At 40.6% G+C, this 17,120-nt stretch overlaps 1 protein-coding gene across 5 annotated transcripts in view; it reads right to left on the reverse strand.

The window, feature by feature from the left end:
* Positions 1–215: 215 nt before the first annotated feature.
* Positions 216–17,120, reverse strand: part of C1H5orf30 (chromosome 1 C5orf30 homolog) — a 51,967-nt gene continuing 35,062 nt past the window's right edge. For 3 of the 5 annotated variants that reach the window (XM_029572452.1, XM_029572427.1, XM_029572462.1), the window contains exon 2: positions 216–4,452. In XM_029572452.1, coding sequence (XP_029428312.1) covers positions 3,797–4,432 — 636 coding nt within the window. In that variant the 5' untranslated portion in view covers positions 4,433–4,452 and the 3' untranslated portion in view covers positions 216–3,796. Of the gene's footprint in view, positions 4,453–10,406; positions 10,619–17,120 lie in introns of all 5 variants that reach the window. The other 2 variants (XM_029572444.1, XM_029572435.1) reach the window with 1 other exon arrangement.

Here is a 17,120-nt window from a genome sequence, read left to right on the forward strand (position 1 = left end):
GAGGCAGTGCATGAAAACATTCAGTGTGGATATCCTAAACACCAGACCAGTTTGAAGGTCTCATGGACCAGAATTGCTCAGCCCTGCTGTAGCCAGTCAGAACAGCTGAATAATAAAACAACAGGCCAGGACAAGACGCTCATATTCCATAGCACAGAATCCTCATAAATACCTCACCCTTTTCATTCTGAAATACGATCGGGAATGTGCCAGGAATAATCAATTTAAAAAAGTTATCTGCACTGGGCAATCCAAGCTCTCAGTTTAAGCCCTCTCTCTTCTCAATAAACCATCACCAAAAAAAAAAATTTGATGATATGCAAGCTGTTTGGATCAGTTCCTCAGTAATAAATTGTATTTTTTTTTTTTGTTTTAAACAAGACAAACATCTGTACGTTGCAAAGATAAATTAATAGTATTTACTCAACACAAGTTTCAATTGAATTATGTTGCCCTGTGGGCATTATTTCATAAAACATCACAATAAACCAGCATATATGACCTAGTTGTTAAATATAGAATTAGAACAGCTTCCTGTCAAACTAATCCATCCAGCTGAATAACCGAATAAAAGTGTTGCTGCAACCAGAAAAGGTGACATATTCTGATAAACCAAGCAAACAAACACAGTCATGTCCATTTTAAAGACAAATCTATATCCATCCATATCCTCTGCTAGTATAATAATTTTATTATTATGTATGTAATATTGGAATCCCCTCCAAACAATAGTATGGAGGTAGCGGAGTACAAAAAATGAATGCATAACTAATCACCATTGGTAGTTTTCAATAGCTTCACTTACAGGTTTCCCCCAGACAGAATTTTAAATGAACAAACAGTATTCCACTGCTATGGAATACTGCAATGACATTCATTTATATTTACTTAGTAATTTTGAAACCTTACACTGTGTTAGAAATTACTTTCCAAAGAACTTTTTCATCGGGAGTAGAAACAAAATGAAATTATTTCACTCACACAATATGAAAAATCAGAAGAACTCTACAGCATGAAAAATATCTCTGTGAAGCCAATGGTTTAGTGTTCCTATAGCAAGGGCTGGACCCCAAACAAGAAACATGCAAGATATCAAAAATAAGTCCAAATACTCAAAAGGGAAAAAAAAAAAAAAAAAAGCTAGAATTTAATTATATATCCATTAACCAATGAGAGATAGACCAGAACGTTGGTTAATGAGTATGTAATTAAAGATTTTTATGTAACTTTTGAAGGCATGGAGGAAAAGGATAACATTTTCTTGAGTCTAAAATAAAGCCAGCACGGAACATAAAGGCCTGACTAGTGCCAAAGAGAAGCGTATGGCCTAAAAATTAATCTCAAAGCGATCCATGCATGAAATACAGCAAGGAAGAAATGTTATTGCGGTTTGTGAACTTTACTGGTGGAATACTGCAGGTGAAGCTAGTCGAGGCTACCAAAAATGATTTTGCAAATCAAGTTACAGTCAAATGAAATGTTTAAGTCTTCTGCTAAAATGGACATGAGAATGTCACATTAGAAGTATAGACAGATATAGTGTATTAAAATACAGCTAGAGACTACCAGGTAATTTTTTTTTTTTTATTTGTTATGGCCTTATCCAATAATAAACAGGCCACACCAAATGCAGTCTTAACACATTCGTTGATTCAGGCAGCTGAATTAAGCAATGTATGAACCTGTACAATCTCTAACTTGTTTTGATCAGGCACCTTGCTCAAAGTTGCCAAACAACTCTATGTCATGAGAAAAAAAAAACCAGTCCTGTCTTTGTTCACTTCCCTTTCTTAGAAGATCAGAAATCAAATATGATGGGCCTTCTGCTCTCTCTGCCATTTGATCTGCCCAATTTACCTCTTGTTACAATTCTATTGACTCCAATTGAGCTCTGATTTTCCTTTCACTATTTTGCAACTAAGGATTCTGTGCTTATGCCAGACTTTTTTTTTTTTTTAATTCTATTGGTGTTTTTGCCTCTACCATATCCACTGGAGAACTGTTCTATGCAACCTCACGCTCTTTGAAGAAATATTTTCTAATGTTATTCTTGAGTCCTCCCCTTTGCAGCCTTGTACCATGACATCTTGTTCTAGAACTTACACGCCACTTAAAAATATTTGCTTCTTGTATATTATTTATACACTTTCCAAGTATGTTAATATCTCTATCATATCCATCCACCCCCCTTCCGCTTCTCCTCTAAGGTTTACATATTTAGGACATTTCATAGGACTAATAGTCCAGACTCAGCTTGATTTTTGTAGCCCTCCTCAGGACTGAATTTACTCTCTAAATCCTTTCAGTGATAAGACCTCCAGAACTATACAAGGTACTCTAGATGAGGCCTCACAAGGATTTCCCTTTCTAACAAAACATTACATCTGAAGAATGGGGCTATGCAGTTGTGCAAATTCATGTACATTTTTTTGTTGTTGGTTCTATAAGAGATACCACAAGCCATAAACATCCAGCTTTCTTCAAAACCATTATGGATACTAGAACTGTATTGCATCAAAATAAATACAGAAAACAGAGAGGGGAAAAGAATAAGTCTGCCTCATATTATTCCACAATTTGGCATCACTTGGCAGCCTTGGCCTGCTTATGCTCATGGAAGACATCCCATCAGCCTTGATAATTTTCTATTTACCAATAAACTGGACTGAATCGCATTTTATTGTAAAAGTCAGATGTAAACCAAAGAGACTCCAGTTTGGCAAATTATTGAAAAAGATGGGCCCGCAAACCTATCACTTGTAATAATTTATTGAACTGGTTTCAGTCCAAGATACAAGAGAACTGTTGGCTCAGGCAGAGTAGCTAATCCTAGATATTGAAATTGATCATCTGAATGGCCGAGTCAAGATTTACATGTGCATAAAATGTGCTTTACAAGGCCAATCATTTCTGTTTAAATACAGCTCCTACTGCAGATCTGAAGGCAGTCAATCTAAAGTTTGGATAGGTTCTTGACCTCTTATATTGTCTGTCTGTCTGGGAAGTATCAAAAGTGAGTACTTTTAAAAGTTGGGAAAATGTAAGAGCTTTTAAAAAACTATTTCAAATTTTAGCTCACTAGAGAAAGTTTTAATGAAAATAAATCATTTCTGGAGTCATGGTTTTATAAAACTGTACCATCTAAAATGTTTCTCAACGGATAATTTATCTTAAACGATAAGCTTACAGATAAAAGAAGAAGAACCAGAAAATATTTTTCACCAACCTTTTTTTGTATTTTTAGCATGATTAGATTTCATCCACTTGTCCAAAATATGGAATTTCCAGTGTGAAACCAGTTACAAACTATTTCCATTGTTTGCTTTTTTAATAAGTGGCCCAATTCAGTCATTTTCACATTTTTTCCCCTAAGATGCAATAAATCATTACCATACACAGATTTTACAGTAAGCTACAGAAAAGGATAAAAAAAATGCAACCCAAAAGCTTCCTAATCACCAGTACCAATAGCAAGTTCCCAATAATCGAGCAATGTTAACAAGAGAGTTACAACATTGTGAATACCGGAAAATGAGCTTGCTTAGACCATATTCAAGTCCAAGAAATAGAAACATTTCATTATTTCAAAATGTCCCTTGGTTTAGGCTTGCTTCTTATCCTCATGAATCTGTATTGTTTAAATTTGCTTTTCTCAACTGTTTTTTTCTTTTAGATTTAAATAACACTTAGCTGCTATAACCACTTGCTATGTATACAGTACAAAAGTGGAATATTTTTTTTCAATTCAGCTGTGTGGTCATCAGTGTAGAGCTGGTTAAAATTCACAAAATCAAGTTCATGTATTGTTTCTAGCAAACATGCGATCTCCTCTAAGAGTGAGGTGTTGAAGCTGGTATTGCAGCACTTCCGTATCGGCTGGTTCTTTGATGTTCATTTTGTCTAAATTGAGGTAGTCCAAGGATTTAGAATGAACTCTTTTTCCTTTGACAAGACAAAGAGGCAAAGGACCATGGGCAGCCTTGTAGGGTTCACACGGTACGGACTTGGTGCACTTATCTCCTGAGCTGGGCATCCGCCTTCGCCTTCTTCCATTCACTGCTGGGATGTCGTATGGCTGGTAGTATCTACTCCTGGTTTTGTATAACCGAGAGGAACGAGCAAGTCCTGAATCCAGCTGTTTGGAACGCAAGCTGGGTAAAGTTGGTAGAGCTTCTCCTGCACTCGCCTCAGCTCCTGTACACTTCTGGGCTAATTTCAAAAGCTCCTCTCCAGTTGTAAAGCCAACCAAGTAATTAGAATCCATGTGAAGGATCTGATAACCTGATACAGTTCGCCGCATCGGGGAACATGGAGTACTAGAGCAGCGAGGTTTCTCCGTCTCTGCTTTGACTGGAGAATTCCCTTCTGCTGCAGCAGGTAAGGAAAGGGAAGATATGGTAGTCCGAGTATCTCCATTGACATCCACTTCCATTATGAATGTGGCACTTGCTCCTAATGGAAAGAAAGCAGATACAGATCAGATGGCTAGCATTGCAGAATGCCTCCAATTTCAACTGAACCAGAGCTTCAAATAAATATGCACAGTATGTAATTAGTTTATTATTAATATACTAATTAAGCACAGGCTGGTGCTCTATAACTGGCAAGGTACTTATAATTTTCTAGCATGAACCAAGAACATTTAATCTCAACTGATTTTCCAGAAAGCAGCAAGTAATTAAATAGAGCACAGCCTGCTTACACTCAACTCATTCATCCTTCCAAGTTTAAACTCAAGAGGCCAAAGTCATGTTCAGTTTACTAACAGTCCCTCTCTATTCCACTCTCCTTTCACTTCTCTAATCACATGCTCTGATGCCACGCACTTTTCTATTGCAACATTCCACCTCCATATTTACAGGGGACACCAACAGAACATCTCTACCACAGATTAATAATGAAGATAAAAACCAAACATATGTAGCAAGCCAGACAGGACAGTCCTTTTGCAACCTCTTCAAAATGCAGCCGTCTTTGCATATAACCACTATACTAGGCAGAATACCACTATATTTATACATAATAAGGAATGTGCAAGGCTGATGCAAAAATGTTTTTCATGCATGCCTGTGCTGCCTGCACTAGTGTAACATATTAGCACATTTAAGAGATGTTGAGGGAATAGCAGGCTGCTGAAGGATAATGGCTTCCCGCTATAATGAAAAATGCAGAAGCTATTACAGGAAATAAATGTGGAGGCAAAAGCAAGATGTTTAATCAATGAAGCAAGGAGGTCATCCTGCCACAAACTCCTTTTCTAGTCCCCTTAAGTTCTCACCACAGCAAAAATCAGAAACGCAAATAAAACCATTCGAGATCTAACAGCACTTGTAATGGTATTTGCTTTTATAAAAACAACTGACTGGCAGGTTAGAGCATTTCAACCAGAGTTAAATCTATATTCCGTTTTCATAGATTAGCTGAGCTGTCACTTAACATAAATAAAAGGTGTTCATTCACACTTCAAGAGCGGTGGCAAATTGTTCACAGAGAGAGAGTTGTGGTGTTCAGAAAGCGCTGGGTCACCAGCAGCTACAGAATGTACTCCACGGACACACCCCAAACAGTCTCACAGAGCACAGGCAGGCAAAATATTAAATGGCTCTTTAGGAAAGCTAAGCAGTCAGAAAACCCAGAGGAGCAAACTGCACCGCCAGAGCCAAACCAAGACGGGGTTGTAGCACTTGTTGGCATGATGCCACCTCAAGGTAGTTAATGCCTTGGTTTGTCTGGCCACTTTAGATTACTAAAGGAACTTTTTTTTGTTTTGTTTCTTTTTTTTACTTGCTGCTCCATGATATTTTCTAGCTTGTCTGAGGAGCTTTCTGTGTACGGTCAGGGGTGTTATCTACGTGACTGGATATCACTGAAAATACATTAAATGCTTAGAATGGATGGTTCAGATATAGGCAGAAACAGTTATTTTAAATAGATACATGAAATGTGTGTTAGACGAGCACAACTGTTAGCTTAGAAAGCAGTTTTGTCGCTGCCATTCAAGAAGCAACCAGTTTAGAAAATATATTTTATATATTTATTTATTTATTTGTTTATTTATGGATGGAACCAAAAGAGCTGCAGGTTATCTGAAGTCAATAAAAGTAGAATACTCTCTGGAATTCTGAAAAAGGCTGGAGTTCTAGATATGCTCAAACATTTTGTTAATTTTATGAGGCAGCTTTTTGGATATATAGGTAGCACACTCCTCTAACACAAATACATGTTATGGCTTTATTTTGCCAGTATTCATATGATATTATTAATAAAGAGTGTTTCATAAAAGTGGTATTTTTGTGACTTAAGAACCACACACACTTAACACTGGCTTAGGATCAAAAGTGTATGATTAGCTGAAAAAAAAAAAAAAAAAGTCTTCTTATATAGAACATTAACACACAAACATTCCACAGAAATCCATTAGCCAGGGAAGCATAGCATCATTTCTCATGCCACAAAAAAAAAAAACAAAAAACCAGATATCTGGGTCAGCTTTAGCATATTCAGCTCTATTTCACAGAGTTATTCTCATGCCAGAAAACAGGCCAGAGTTATATACTTGGTTAGATCGTACACTTGCAAGATACACTGCGACATTTTAGAATTAAATTGTTAACTCACGCAAACAGAATATGTAAATCACCTAGCACCACAAGAGAAGATAATGCTTTTCTTGTTAATGATCGATTAAGGGGTCATCGGAAGTACAGGCATACCAAAGAAAAAAGGGGCTACTCAACCACCAGAGACACAGGTTGTGCAGTTTCATTTACTTTTGAACAAAGAAATAACACTTATAGCACAACATCCTGCACACCACAATATTATATTGGACATCAATGTCTCAATGGTTCTAGAACTCTGCCTGTGTCAGACAGCTTATCCCAGAACTATATAACCAATTCCTTATTTTTTCTGGGACAGCACCCATTCTGCCTTTTCGAGACTTGGTGTTCATAGTGCCTCACTATGAGTGATAGAGGGCACAGTACAAGTTCAAAACACCATAAGGTGCTGCCTTTTGGCGTGGATGTAAAGGTGGTAGAGCGAGCATGTACTGAATCTGTGCCATCTCTAAACCTGGGTGCTCAGACTTTAAAACCAAAATCTCTCAACCACTCAAGTTCAGACAAAAGCTATCCAGTTCGATTCATCTTGCCAAAATCCAAGTCCTCTGACCCTCTGGTTCCCATTACCATTTTTAAATCCAGGTCTTCCAATAAGAAAGTTTTGTATTTGTTGGAAATTTTATTTACTTGTTCAAAGTTTAGGGCCAAAAGTTTGGGGTTACAAAGAGCTATTTAGATCATGAGAAATCTTCTACCTTCAGGCATGCTAATTGCCTCTGGATTTAAAAGGAATGCGGGACCTGCCCATGACTGATCTCAGATGCTAGTTTAGATTTACAGTCCTGGCTTGCCATGTGTAGAATAAGCAGTAGGGTGCTTCACCCTATAGAGCCTGTGGGAACAGGGGTGAAGAATGCAGGCTGAACTCTCCACTGCTGTCCTAAGCCAAACCTGAGCATTTAATAAGCGGCATAAGCCAAAACACATAAAATCTCAGATTTACTCGTGTGGCAAAAACAAAAGCCAAACCATATCAGCAGAATATGATCTGCCTTTCACTGTTAAGCAGTTTAAAAGGAAGAAAACAGCGACACACATTCATGTAACAAAGAGGAGGCCTGAAGCAAAATGTAGCTCCAAGTGCATATCACCCTACGTAAAGGAGATTCTCTGGTGTGCAAAGACCCTGTATACAGGCAACACTTGCTGAGAACCAACAATTGAATTAGATTCAGCATTTGTATGCTTTAAAATGGTAATTAAATTTTCTATTTTTGCATCAACTGGATTTCTCTATTCTAAAAGTACCACAAGTATATCAAGTACCTCAACCGAGGCATGAGTGACGCCCGTCCAGATCATTCTCCCGCTGCATACACGTAATTCACAAATGCGTCATAGACCATGCAATTGAGTGTTATGGGCACAGCCATTTATTAGATACCTGACAAGAGAATCTAATTTGGGTTCTTGATCCTGCCTATACTTGTGTTTCGCCATGACCGCCTGCTGCCAGTTGCACCAAGGCCCCATCTAAGCTTACTGTACCTTACCAGATCTTAATTCCTGAACCAGGGCCCTACTGCGCAGACTACCAAGCAATAAGCCTACCAGTTTTATCTCCTGTTGCATAATCCATCCCACCAGGTGTCTTCCTGGCCAAACCTCTGGGCCATCATTCTAGGTTCAAAGTCAATTATCTAAGTCACAGCCTTCATCCAAACTCTCAGGCCCCTCCCCAACACTATTTCCCCTCCCCCAACACAATGTTCAAGCATTCCACCAAGCATTATATACCTCCAAGGGAGGCTGCCCTTGGAGGTATATAAGGCAAGCGGAGGAGAGGGGGCTCCCTGCTAGACAACAAAAGGCCAAGGAGCAGGCAAGTCTCTTCCTGGCCTGCCTCTGAGAGATATATCTGGGCCGGGCTGAAAAAGCGAGATAACATACATCTACTCATTCATAATGAAGTTGCTGATCCCCAAAGGGATACATCTTTGCCAACTTACCCAGTCCCTTCACCTACTCCTGGCCATCCAATAGGAAAGGCCCATGCAGCATAGTGCCAGCAGCCTCTCCACTGTATGGCAACCCTCGATTCTGCACACAGATAGCAGATAGCTCTCTGACCCCACTGGCCTCAAGGTCCACCTTTGCCCCAGCAATGTCTTCTGGAATTTTTGATGATGAAGAGGTGATTGTACTGCAGGCTTTGTACTTGGTGGGGGCTAACCTGGCCATAAGACTAGTGTGTTGAGGAAGAACAGAGTCTTCTGACTGCAGGTATTCCTGGATTCACAAGGCTTCCAGAATTGTTACGTGAACTTTTACTGTTTAATATATATTTGAGCCTAGTATAGATGCTGTGTATAATTACATAAATGTGTACCTTGGTTTTAGAGGGGGGCAAATTTTAACTGAAACCAAAAGGTGTGCAATCTAGACTGCTTTTCTGGGTTTGAGAAAAAAAAAAATCCCTTAACTTTCAGTGGATTAGATAAACTCAGAATAAGTGCGTTTCAAGGAATATTTTCATCATTGATAATCTCAACTGTTAAAGACCTCCCTCCCTCCCTAACCCCCTACCACAGAGGTTGTTCTTCTAATATACCCCTAGATTCATCAAAAAGCCTAAACAACGCAGTGATAATGCCCGCGCTAGCACTGTGCTGAGGGAGGGAGTGTGCCTATCTACAAGGCCCTCATAGTAGTTAAGTATTTAAATCTCTATAGGAGGGCAGCCTAATAGATCGATATGAGATGATGTTGGTGGTTTTGGGTTTAGAGGCCAGTTTCGCATGTAGAATGAGACGTACGAACAGCACAGAACACCTTGGTGAAGATTTAACATCATTTGGAGTGAGGAAAGTCAAACAAAGATGAAATTTTGTACTATGTTCTCTCACCCTAGCTTGATTCTCCAAATGATGTCAAATCTTCATCAAGGTGTACTGTGCTGTTCGTACGTCTCTCTCTACATGTGAAACTGGCCCCTAACACCTCATCTCGATCTATTAGGCAGCCCTTCTATAGAGATTTAAATAGGTGCACACCGCGAGGTCCTCCCCAGAGTCTCTCTCTCTCCTCCACCCCTCTCCCCCTAAGCCCAGAAATGGCCAAAATGCAATTCCAAAAATGTATCGGGAATTGCATTATGGCCATTTCGGGCATATCGCACAGCTTAATGCCAGGGAAAAAGGTGTAGTTATCTCTGGCGTTGAGACAGTGCGATAGCATGCGTTATACTATCGCACAGTGTAATGTGTCCTCTAATTTAACTAATTCCCACCCAAAAATCCTCCCCGATCCCGCCCCCCAAAAAAAATTTGCATTCGTGCCATGCACTACAGCATTTTTCGCATGCATTATGGCATTAACGCCATAATGCATTTTGAAGAAAGATGCAGATAGCAATTATATACCTCAGCAAGACTAACAAGATAACTTGCTATTTTTTTTTTTATTTTAAATCAGATTAAAGGAGTTTTCTATCAAATGAACAAGAACACTTATTCAATGTAACAACTGTGGAGCCTTTATCTTGAAGCAAACCATTGGGAAGCTTAAGGCTTGCTCTGTTTGTACACAACTCAATGAAAATGGAGTTAGCTCACCATAAAGTTGAATTAGCTACAATAAAAATGGAATTAGCAACTACCAAGGAAGCCTCACCCACTTTACAGCATCAAATACTCAGTGGAATCAATGAAAAAGTAAGGACGCTGAAGTTGAACTTATCATCCAATCTTGGAACCAATGAACTTGCTAGAAACAACATCCAAGCCACAAAGATTTCCAGACTCTGGGCAAGCAGATTAGGCACATGGTGAAGACTATTACCTTTTCAGAAGAGAGTTACTTGTTCATGGAAAGAGGAAGGAAAGGCTAAGCTAGTGATTCTCAACCACTGTGAGGCCAAGCACCAGCTGGCGTGTCACGGGTTTCCCAGTCTCCCGCTGGCCCGGCTGCTCTTCTCTCCCCCTTTCACCCCAGCAAGACGCAGATAACTCTTCCACTAACGCTGCTGCAGATTCTGGTCAGCACATCGAAGCCTAGAAGGGAACAGCAGCAGCATTAATGAAAGCTGACAATAGCAACATGGCCTTTTCTTCTTCTAGCCCCCAAAGCCCGGAAAAGGAAGTAATGTTCAGTGGAATGCACAGGAAGAAGAACAGGCCATGTTGCATTCAAAAGTAGCAGCAGCATCACTCTGGAGCAGCAACCGGCAATTGTATTAGGAGCAGTGTGGGCCAGAAAAAAAACAAGGATCAGCCTTAGGAGAGGAGTGGGGTGACATGACAGTGCTGGAAGATGAGCCTCCTCATAGGCTGCTCGCCTTTTGTTTTACCTCTAGGGAAAGGGTGACAGCACGGGTGTTCCGCACACCCGCTGATCCTCCTCGCCTTCTCGGGCAGAATCAGAATGAGCCACGGAGTCAGTTGTGGCACGTCCCAGTCAGCAGCATCCAGCCCGGGCTCTGAAAGTTCAGCAGAGGTGCCGGGAAATAAAGTTGCAACTTTTCTGGGAAAGGGCAGCGGGGAAGCAAAAGTTGCCCCCCCCCCCCCCCCGTGGACTTTCCAGCTTTTCCCCCACACCTGTGCGATACATACAGGGTGACTATAGAGCCCTGCAGCCCATGCCGCCTACCCCATGTGGGACAATTTGGGAAATGGGGGTGTGCTCACAGAGGCAGAGTCTGGTGCTGCTGGCCGATGTGATCAACTTCAAATATGGTGCAATGGTGAGCTATGACCTGTAGAACCAGTTGAAGGAAGCAGGGATAGTTGCTCTCAAGTTGTAAGCTGCATATGAGCACAGGCCTCGATCAGAATAAGAAAGTAAAAGATTTTTTTTTTTTAATCTATAAACCAAAGCACAAGAAACCCTAAATAAAGGATGGCTAGACTCCAGTAACAGGTACAATGCACTAAATGAAGAGCATCAAATGGTGACGAATCAACATGAAGATCTCAAGAAACAAAAGTCAGAACAAGAGGAGGCAAAGCAGCGTTAGCCCCCATGGACAATGGCTGGAGGAGACTGCTGCAGCTGCTGTGTGCGCTCCGGGGAGGAGGGGCCAGTGAATGAGTGGCACAGAGAGTGAGCCAGCATGCTGAAAATAAAAAAAAGAGACCATTGTTTGACTAGAAGCAAGTGCGCGACAGAGTTGCATGTGTGTGAGAGAGAGAGATGTGTGTGTGAGAATGGAGGTGGGCCCTAATGAAGTGGACTGTTGATGACAGAACTTCAGCAGCTACTGCTGGTGTGTGCTACTGGCATTTAAGGGTAAGGAGTAGCAGAGTTACTGAAGAAGGTAAGTAAAGGTGGTTTTTTAGGTTTATTTTTCTTGATTGACTGCCATTTTAATTATTGGATATTATGTGATGTTTTGAAACATGTTATTGATGTATGGAGAGTTCTTAAACATTTTTATTATATTCAGCTGTTTTGAAACATTTATTATTATAATTTACAATTATTTTATATTACTTAAGGAATGTTTAAATAGAAATGTGCAGACCAAATCCGAACTGGAAACAGCTAGAAGCCATACTCTGTATACAGTACAACAATGGAAAACCAAAATCATTAACTTTATGATCACTTTATATTGTATTTGTCTGTGTTCTGCATGTGTAACTGAAGTGAGGTATTCTACAATCTTGTAGCTTTTGTATAGGGCTCTATAGCAGCTTGGCTTGCTCTGTTTTTCTAATAGGCGGTGTAGTGGTGTTTAGGGCTTGTTTTAATATTTGTAGTGTTGCCTTTTCATAGGTAGGGTTGTTACTGTTTGAGTGTGTTCCATAATGCAGGTGTAACTTTGTGTGGATTAGTTTGTGTGCATTATTGCAGATCCTGGGAGTATGTTAGGTGCTACTTTGTTTCCATTTCTCTAGTTTTGTACTGCATGCAGAGTGGCTTTTTTTCAGTTTCCGTTCCAGTTTCTGTCTCCGTATTTGTAATTTGAGGTCTTTCTGTACTTGTTGAAGGTCAGTTCTGAATGTGTGTAACCGAAGTGAGGTATTTTACTAGCCTGTAGGCATTTGTATCAGTCTTAGAAACATAGAAATGACAGCAGAAAAAGACCAATCGGCCCATCCAGTCTGCCCAGCAAGCTCCCACTCTTACTTTCCCATACTTATCTGTTTCACCAACCACCAAGTTCAGGGCCCTTGTTGGTAACTATTTGATTCAAATTTCCTGCAACCCCCTGCCATTGATGCAGAGAGTAATGTTGGAGTTGCATCAAAGGTGAGCATAAGGCTTAATGGTTAAGGGCAGTTACCGCCACATCAAGCAAGTTACCCTGATGCTTATTTACCGACTGCACAGATCAATGCCTTGTGGTCTGAATGTAAATCCTATTTTCCACATTTCCCCCTGCCATTGAAGCAGAGCAACGCTGTATATGCATTCAAAGTGATATATCAGGCTTAATTGGTTTAGGGTAGTAACTGCCGTAATAAGCAAGCTACCCCCACACTTATTGGTTTACCCAGATTGTGAAGTTTAGTCCTTATTGGTCCTTGTTGTCTTGTCTTATTTGTTGAGTTTTCTGAATAGGACATGCATTGGTGGTAAATTACTGTCTTTTCATAAGCTGGGCTATTGTGCCTGGTAGATGATACCAGAAATATCTTTCTTGTATGGGGAGTTGTATGGGTAATGTCCTAGTTCTGCTCTGCACCCATTGTTGAGGGATGGGGGATTCCTGTAGGTGCAGAGTATATGCTTGCATTTAGCCCCATGACGGTCATAAGTTCAGGGTGTCGTATACGTGAACCATCCGACAGGTGTGTCCTGACAGATAAAAGGTTGAGAACCACTGGGCTAAGCTATATAAATAATTTCAATGCATGGCTCAAAACCTGGTGTAAGGAAGAAAGTTTTGGATAGGTTGGGGGCTAGGTTCGTGTATGGCTCTATGTCAAAGATGGCAGAAAAAAAGATCCTAAGTGAAAAATTAAAAATCATATACCATAAGGCATTTAAATTAGAGGATGGGGTGGCAAAAGGAAATTGCAATGTCACCCTCAATATCTCTAGGAAGTGGGTGAAGAAATTAACAAAAATCAGCTGAATAGGGCAGAAAAGATGTCCAAGGAGAGAAGCTGGAAAACTATGAGCACAAATGCCCATAGTCTGGGCAATAAAATCCCAGACCTGCAGGCTATAATGGTGGAAGTCATTGAGACTTCCACCATTATAGCCATGTAATCCCAATCATGAGACTGAGTGAACCATGTTATAGAGACATGGTTCACAGAGTCTCATGATTGGGATTACAGCTATCTCTGGCTATAACTTTTTAAAAAGGACAGAAAGTATAGAAATGGTGGAGGAATAGCTCTTTATGTCAGAAACAATATCCAAGCAAGTGAAATATAAGGGATGTGAGGTAGGGAAGAAGCATTATGGGTTCTCCGAAAAAAAAAGAAGATGATGCTTCCATTTACATCGGTGTGGTCTACAGGCCTCCAACTCAAACAAAAGAATTGGTTAAAGACTTCCAAAAGGTGGGGAAGAAAGGAGAAAAAAAGTGTTGGGGGCAAGATGGCCACCATGAAGATCTCCGCTGAAGATCACCGGAGGAGAGGCTTCTATTTCTTATTAAATTTTCTCTTTCTGCTAAATAAAAAATGCCACATACAAAAAGAAAGGGTAGACTTAGAGGTGAGAAAGAACACTAACTCACCCATAGTCGATCCCCAACAGCCTCAAATCTCCGGATTCTTCACGGAAGCTGCATCCCCAACGCCGGAGAGCTTGGTTGCTGGGGGAATGGCTCAGGAGTGTGCGCTGTCCCCCCTTGACCCATGACACGACTAAGCCCCATGCAAACCCGCTCACCCCGGGGACATCGTTTTACCTTGCCCTGCCTTGGTAGAGACAGGAGCAGCCATGGTGATGGCCTGGGACAGAAGCACCGGAGCCAAGCGTGTTGGAGCCCTGAAAGAGGCCAGTGAGATGCAGCGGCTGGAGGAAATGAGCCCAGGAGGATTGGAGAGACCTGCAATGGCCTCCACACCGCTAGCGCAAGATGCAGCTGAACTTCTATCGGTTCAAGGTATAGGGTTGGGCAGGGAAGCTGTTGAGGAGGAGGGAGTAAACCAGCCAAGAGCTCTTTCAGTGAGTATCTCAACAGTCAGACCTCATATTATAAACTTTGGAAGGGATATGGACTATGCTTAACTCAATTGAAAGTTCCATTAAAACTTTCACAGGCTATAGTTTATATTAAAAAAAAAAATCATACAATGATAAATAATAACTTAATAGTAAATTTCAAAAACAAGGTGGAAGATTTAGACAGGAGGAGGATATCTGTTGAGACCAAGCAAATAAAATTGATTGATTCAGAAAGAATTATACCTAAAAGACTGGAAAACAGTGGAAAATGCCCTAAGGGCACATAACCTCAGAATTCTGAACTTCCCAGTAATAAAATCAAATCTCACCTCTTGAGTTATTTTAGACTTATATGAAGCAAATATTAAAAATTCCTGAGCCAGCTTTACCAGTTGTTGTGAAAGCCTTTTATCTTCAGCAGAGGAATCAGGCGGAAGAACAAAGCCCTCCTTTGGATTGGACTAATATTTTGGAAATGTCCTTAGAATTGGGGGTTAATCATAGAAAACCTTTACCTGTTTCTTTTGCTTTTCTTTCAGAACAAAATCATATAATGCGACTCTTTTTTAGAAATAGACACGTTTCTTTCTACGGCAGTCCCATATGGATATTCCCTGATGTTATTAAAATTACCCAGTCCCGCCGAAAGGAATTCCTGTTGATGCGTCCCGAGGTACTTAAATTGGGAGCAAGGTTCATATTAAAATATCCTTGTAAGGCCTGTATTAGGTATTTGAATGTTAATTATATTTTTCAGGAACCTGAACACTTAAAAGCATTCTTAGTGGGATGCTCCTCCACTATAACCTCAACAGGCCCGGCTTAGAAAATTAAATAATAGGATGTAGCATACCCGGCGAGTCTCTCTTATGATTTCTAGTGTAATTTGCTCTTTTCCGCCTCCCAAACTCTAGTTTTCTTATAATTTAAATGTCTGCAATATACATATGGAATGGAATATGTATGTATTCTATTTGAGTGAAAAATCCTTAATTGTTTCTTTGCCTGTTGTAAGATATTGAATTTTCTGTCTAGGATGTTCCTGGGATAATTTCAGAAATTGAAAAGAAAGAAAAAAAAAAAAAGAGAAAATAGAAGTGTTACTAGTTGGAGATTTTAATCTGTTGGATGTTCCCATCTGCAGAATCTACAAGTAGAGAGAGAGAGTAGATGCTTTTCAAGGGGCTCTGTTCAAAGAAATGGTAATGGAACCCACGAGGGAGGGTGCAATACTAAACCTGGTGCTCATAAATAGGGATAATGTCTCAAATGTCCGAGTAGGTGCCCACCTGAGCACCAGTGACCATCAGATAGCACGGTTTGATATCGCAAACAGGATACAGAGAAGACACATGAAGACCCAAGTTTTGAATGTCACAAATACAGACTGTCAAAATGGGAATGTTCCTAGAGGAAGAACTGGAAGCCTGGGAGAAAATGGGTGAGGCGGAACAACAGTGCCAAACTGAAAGGAGCCATTAGAAAGGCAACAAATCTATATGTTAGAAAAGTAAACAAAAGTAAGAGGAAAAAGAGACCAATCTGGTTCTCAAAGTAAGCGTGAAAAAAATAAAGGCAAAAAGAACAGCATTCAAGAAATATAAAGGATCCCAAAAAGAGGAGCACCAAAGAAGAATACCTGGTGAAACTGAGGGAGACAAAGAAAGAAATCAGGAAAGCAAAACGTCAAGCGGAAGAAAGGACTGCCAAAGAGGTAAAGCGAGGTGACAAAACATTTTTCAGATTCAGAGAAAGAAGGAAGATCCATAGTGGTATAGTGGAACTGAAAGGTGACTAGGAACAATGTGTGGAGAGAGGTGAAGAAATGGCAGAAATATTAAACAAATACTTCAGTCTGTGGTCACTAAAGGCGACCCTGGAGAAGGACCGCTGCTGGTAGACAAAACTCCATTTACAGAAGAGAATGTATGGGAAGAGCTAGGCAAACTGAAAGTGGGCAAGGCCATGGGGGCCAGAAGAGGTACATCCCAGGATACTGAAGGAGCTCAGAGATGTGCTGGCGGGTCTGCTGAAGGACTTTTTCAATAGATCCCTAGAAACTGGAGTGGGGCCATGGGACTGGAGAAGAGCGATGACAAAGGGAAGAAAGAGGCTAAACACCTTGCCCATGTAGCTGGCACCATAAGGACCTCGTCAGCTTCCTTCCAGAGCCCCATGGCCGGTAAATCCAGCAGCCTCTAGGTCAAGGGGTGCACAGGCAGCCCCATTAAAAGCATCATTTGTGCTGGTGGGGGCCCGTCCATGAATGTTCCTATTTCCTGGCCCAATCCTGCATAAATTGCTCTGTAAAACCAAACAGATAGCATGGACGTGTCATGCAGGCCCAACAGAGGGGCACCAAATCTCTCAACACCCACACAGAATTGATTAAAGATAATAACACTGTACATTTATGTAACACCA

Source organism: Rhinatrema bivittatum, chromosome 1, assembly GCF_901001135.1.
Source record: "Rhinatrema bivittatum chromosome 1, aRhiBiv1.1, whole genome shotgun sequence".
Classification (NCBI taxonomy): Eukaryota; Metazoa; Chordata; class Amphibia; order Gymnophiona; family Rhinatrematidae; genus Rhinatrema; species Rhinatrema bivittatum.